Genomic DNA, 4,215 nt, shown 5'->3' with positions numbered 1-4,215 from the left:
TGCCCAGAACATGGCTTGAAAGCCTTAGAGTTCTGTCCATAGGCATGTCCCTGTGTGTCTTGCTGAGCCATAAGGTGTATCTGCCTTCTCTCAAGAGGTCAGTTGTATGGCAGTGGTCCTCAATGAGCCATCAAGCTGGCTAGGCAGTGCTGATGCCAAACTGACTTGGGGTGTCACCCAGAAGCATGGCAAAAGTTTGAAATACAGAAATATGCATCTATAACTCATAATACAAAGGTAATACAAATGCATGCATGAGATTATCATATCTGGAAAATTATAACATTTTTGCAGATACCTCACATGGTATATCTCGTACAACTCATTGTGATATTTTACTATATTATTATTCACAATATTTCCTCAATTGTCCCCCAGACTCCATACACTGTTGCAACACTGTTCTAGGTAAAAACTATAAAGAAGATTTATTAACTGCAGAAAGATAATTTAAAATCTATTAGCCCATCCACAGAAAAGTCCATCAGGTGGAGATAAGCTTCTTCCATGGCCCATTATGTTGACTGAGGGCCCATCAAGTTGAATAGTCCATTCACACCATAATTTTTCCATTAGCACCTCACATGATAAATTTTGTACAAGATTTGTTTTAATAATATAACAATGGTGAATACGGGGGTGCCAGGGTGCTGCTTTGGGGTACAGAGTGTCACAGCAATATGTCTATGGAACTAGAGCTCTCTGAGGTCCAATTTTGTATTTTTATATAAGCCATACATCCAAGTCCTGGAAAAGACTGTATTCTGGTCTGTGCCACAGGAGAAAAGCAAGCCGAGGTATAAAGCAAAGGAAAATTAAAGAGTGATTTCCCCACTACCCATCACACACACAACACGTGGCCCCCTGACAATGATTAGGGGTATGGAATGGCTGCCATATGAGGCGAGATTAATAAGACCGGGACTTTTCAGTTTGGAAAAGAGAGGACCATGGTGGGGGAGGGCATGAGAAAGGTCTATAAAAATAATGACTGGTGTGGAAAAATTGAATAAGGAAATCTTATTTACTCCTTTATATAACACAGGAACTGAGTGTCACCCAATAACATTAATAGGCAGCAGATTTAAAACAAAGAAAAGAAAGTATTTCTTCATAGTCAACCTGTGGAACTGTTTGCCAGAGGATATCATCAAGGCCAAAACTATAACATGGCTCCAAAAAGAATTAGATCAGTTCCAGGAGGAGAGGTCAATCAATAGCTATTAGCCAGTATGGGCAGGGATGGTGTCCCTAGCCTCTGTTTTCCAGAAGCTGGGAGTGGAAGAGAGGGCATGAATCATTTGATGATTGTGATGTTCTTTTAATTTGCATGGAAGCACCTGGAATGGGCCACTGTCAGAACATAGGTACTCTATCTGTCCCCCACTGTAACCCATTAGATCACACTCTGTTTCCAAGCTAAGGTAGAACCCAGGAGCCCTGACGGGGTCTCTCTCTATCCGTAGACTTAGTAACAAAGTAAGAATATACATTAAAATTTTAAACCTAACCAGTGTCCCTCAAGTGACCGGCCACAGGATGTCATGATATGTTAGTATTAGAGCTGAGTGAGTCAAATATTTATTTAATTTTACGTCTTTTAGATAGAAATTAGCTGATAGGAGCATTAAACGAATAGCTAAATTACATGCGAAAAATTAGATTTTTCAAGAGACAAATGGCCCCAGGAATCACCCTTAAAGTTGCCACCCCGACCAAAATCTGTAATGGAGAAAACTTTAGGTCCCTTTATGAGTAAATAGCCGGAGCAGCCTGTCCCAGATCTGTTTGGTCCTCACCCCATAGATGATGGGGTGTAGCATTGGGGGCACGAGCAGGTAGGCGTTGGCAATAAGAATGTGGAAATGCAGGGCCACATTCTGACCAAACCGGTGTGTGAGGAGGGAGAAGAGAGCAGGGATGTAAAAAGCCAAAATGACACAGAGGTGGGAGCTGCAGGTCCCAAGAGTCTTGAGCCGGGCATCCCTTCTGGGGAGGCTGAAGATGGCCCTGAGGATCTGGATATAGGACACAGTGATAAAAAAAAAATCCAGACTGATCAAACAGAATGCCACAGAGAGACTGTAGTAACTACTGACGCGGATATCGGCACAGGCCAGCTTCACCACGGCTATGTGCTCACAGTATGAGTGGGAGATGATTGTGGTTCTACAATATGGCCACCGCCTCGCCAGGAAGGGAAAAGGCAGGACAAGTACGCTGCCACGCAGCACCACGGCCAGGCCAATCTTGGACACCACGGAGTTTGTCAGGATGGTGGAATGTCTCAGGGGATGGCAGATGGCCACGTAGCGATCAAAAGCCATGGCCACAAAGATCCCAGACTCCATCACTGAGAAGCAGTGAATGAAGTACATCTGGGTGAGGCAGGCACTGAAATCAATCTCCCTGGAATTCAACCAGAAGATGCTCAGCATTTTGGGCAGGATGGATGTGGACAGGACCAGGTCGCTGACAGCCAGCATGCAGAGGAAATAGTACATGGGCTCATGGAGGCTTGGCTCTATCTTCACAATGAACAGAATGGTGAAGTTCCCCAAGATGGCTAAGGCATAGATCACACAGAAGGGGATGGAGATCCAGATGTGGGCCGCATCCAGGCCAGGAATGCCCATCAGGATGAAGGTGGAGGGGTTGGTGAAGTCGGTTGTGTTGGAATCAGACATGGAGTAGGGAAGAATGTGTCCACATGTAAGGCAGAATGGTGTCTCCTTCATGTAACATATGTTCCCCCTGACTTCCTCTATGTTTCCAGGGTGTATGGTGAGGGTCGGAGTACAAAAGCCTAGACAGAAAGGCAATGTTAATATTAGACGCTACATGCACTTCTGGAGGCTGTTCTCATGGGGGAAGCAGATTGGTCGCTCTTCACACACTGATACATGACATTTTCGTTATTCAGATAAATGAATTATTAACAACAGACCTTACTAATGTCAATTCCATATTTCATGGTGCTCCACATTTCAATAATTCCTACACGTTATGGTGTGGGAAACCTTAAGAGGCACCAGCAGGAAACACAAGTATGGATACAGACGTTCTTGTTAAACTCTGTTCTTGTTAAACCCTGGATTTGTGCTGGAAATGGCCCACCATGATTATCATGCACATTGTAAGGAGAGTGGTCACTTTAGATAAGCTATTACCAGCAGGAGAGTGGGGTGGGGGGAGGTATTTTTTCTTGCTTTGTGTGTATATAATAAGATCTTCTACACTTTCCATAGTATGCATCTGATGAAGTGAGCTGTAGCTCACGAAAGTTCATGCTCAAATAAATTGGTTAGTCTCTAAGGTTCCACAAGTACTCCTTTTCTTTTTGCGAATACAGACTAACATGGCTGTTACTCTGAAACCTGTCAAGTATGGATACTGGTTATCCATCATTGTTCCTTAATTAAATGAAAGCCAGCTCGGAAGTCCACGGTGTTGGGAGTTCCCCATCACCCAGTTGCTCAAAATCTGAGAGTGAAAAAAATGAAACCTTTGCCAAGATGTGTACCATGGGAAACATTCAAACTAGAACAAACCTCAGGGAAAGGACCTGAGTGTCATTGATAGCAGCTCCATGGAAACACCTGTCCATTCGCAGCACTGGCCAAAACAAAGACAATATTCAGATAACTAAGGAATTGGATGGAGAATAACCTGTTCTGGTTATGCACTCAGTTTTGGTCACCCAATCTCTCTAAAGGATGTAGCATTTTAAAGGGGGTTTCCAAGACACGCTATGAGAATGAGGGAGGTTGTCATATGCGGAGATACTGAAAAGTCTGTAACAGTTGAGTTTGGGGAAGAGACAAAGAAGGTGGCATATGATAGAGGAGAGAAAAATAAAGAACGGAACTGATTACATTCACATAGACAAACAGAGAACAGTTCCCAACCAGTAATATCTATTGACATTTAATGCTACAAAAGGGTTAATTCCCCAAAGCTGAGGAAAATTATCCAGACATTTCAAAAGGATCTTGAAAAACTGGAGAGGTTGCAGAAAAGAGTGACAGAAATAAAATGGTTCTTTGTAACAACCATGTAAAAGAAGCAGTGAGAGATAAAAAGGCATCTATTAAAAAGTGGAAGTCAAATCCTAGTGAGGTAAATAGAAAGGACCATAAACACTGCCAAATTAAGTGTAAAAATGTAATGAGAAAAGCCAAAAAGGAGATTGAAGAACAGCTAGCCCAAAACTTA

At 42.9% G+C, this 4,215-nt stretch overlaps 1 protein-coding gene across 1 annotated transcript; it reads right to left on the bottom strand.

Annotated features, from left to right (window-relative positions):
• Nucleotides 1-1,613: 1,613 nt before the first annotated feature.
• On the bottom strand, nt 1,614-2,789 carry LOC125640233 (olfactory receptor 52K2-like). Its single transcript, XM_048858585.1, has one exon. The coding sequence runs from the start codon at nt 2,736-2,738 to the stop codon at nt 1,740-1,742; it is 999 nt and encodes a 332-aa protein (XP_048714542.1). The 5' UTR covers nt 2,739-2,789; the 3' UTR covers nt 1,614-1,739.
• Nucleotides 2,790-4,215: the final 1,426 nt, after the last annotated feature.

This window comes from Caretta caretta, chromosome 1, assembly GCF_965140235.1.
Source record: "Caretta caretta isolate rCarCar2 chromosome 1, rCarCar1.hap1, whole genome shotgun sequence".
Lineage (NCBI taxonomy): Eukaryota > Metazoa > Chordata > Testudines > Cheloniidae > Caretta > Caretta caretta.
Note: the sequence above shows the minus strand (reverse complement) of the source record. Positions and strands in the feature narration are given on the sequence as shown.

Excerpts from the sequence above, each read along its gene's own strand:
- LOC125640233 (XM_048858585.1), bottom strand. The coding sequence starts at position 2,738 with ATGAAGGAGACACCATTCTGCCTTACATGTGGACACATTCTTCCCTAC.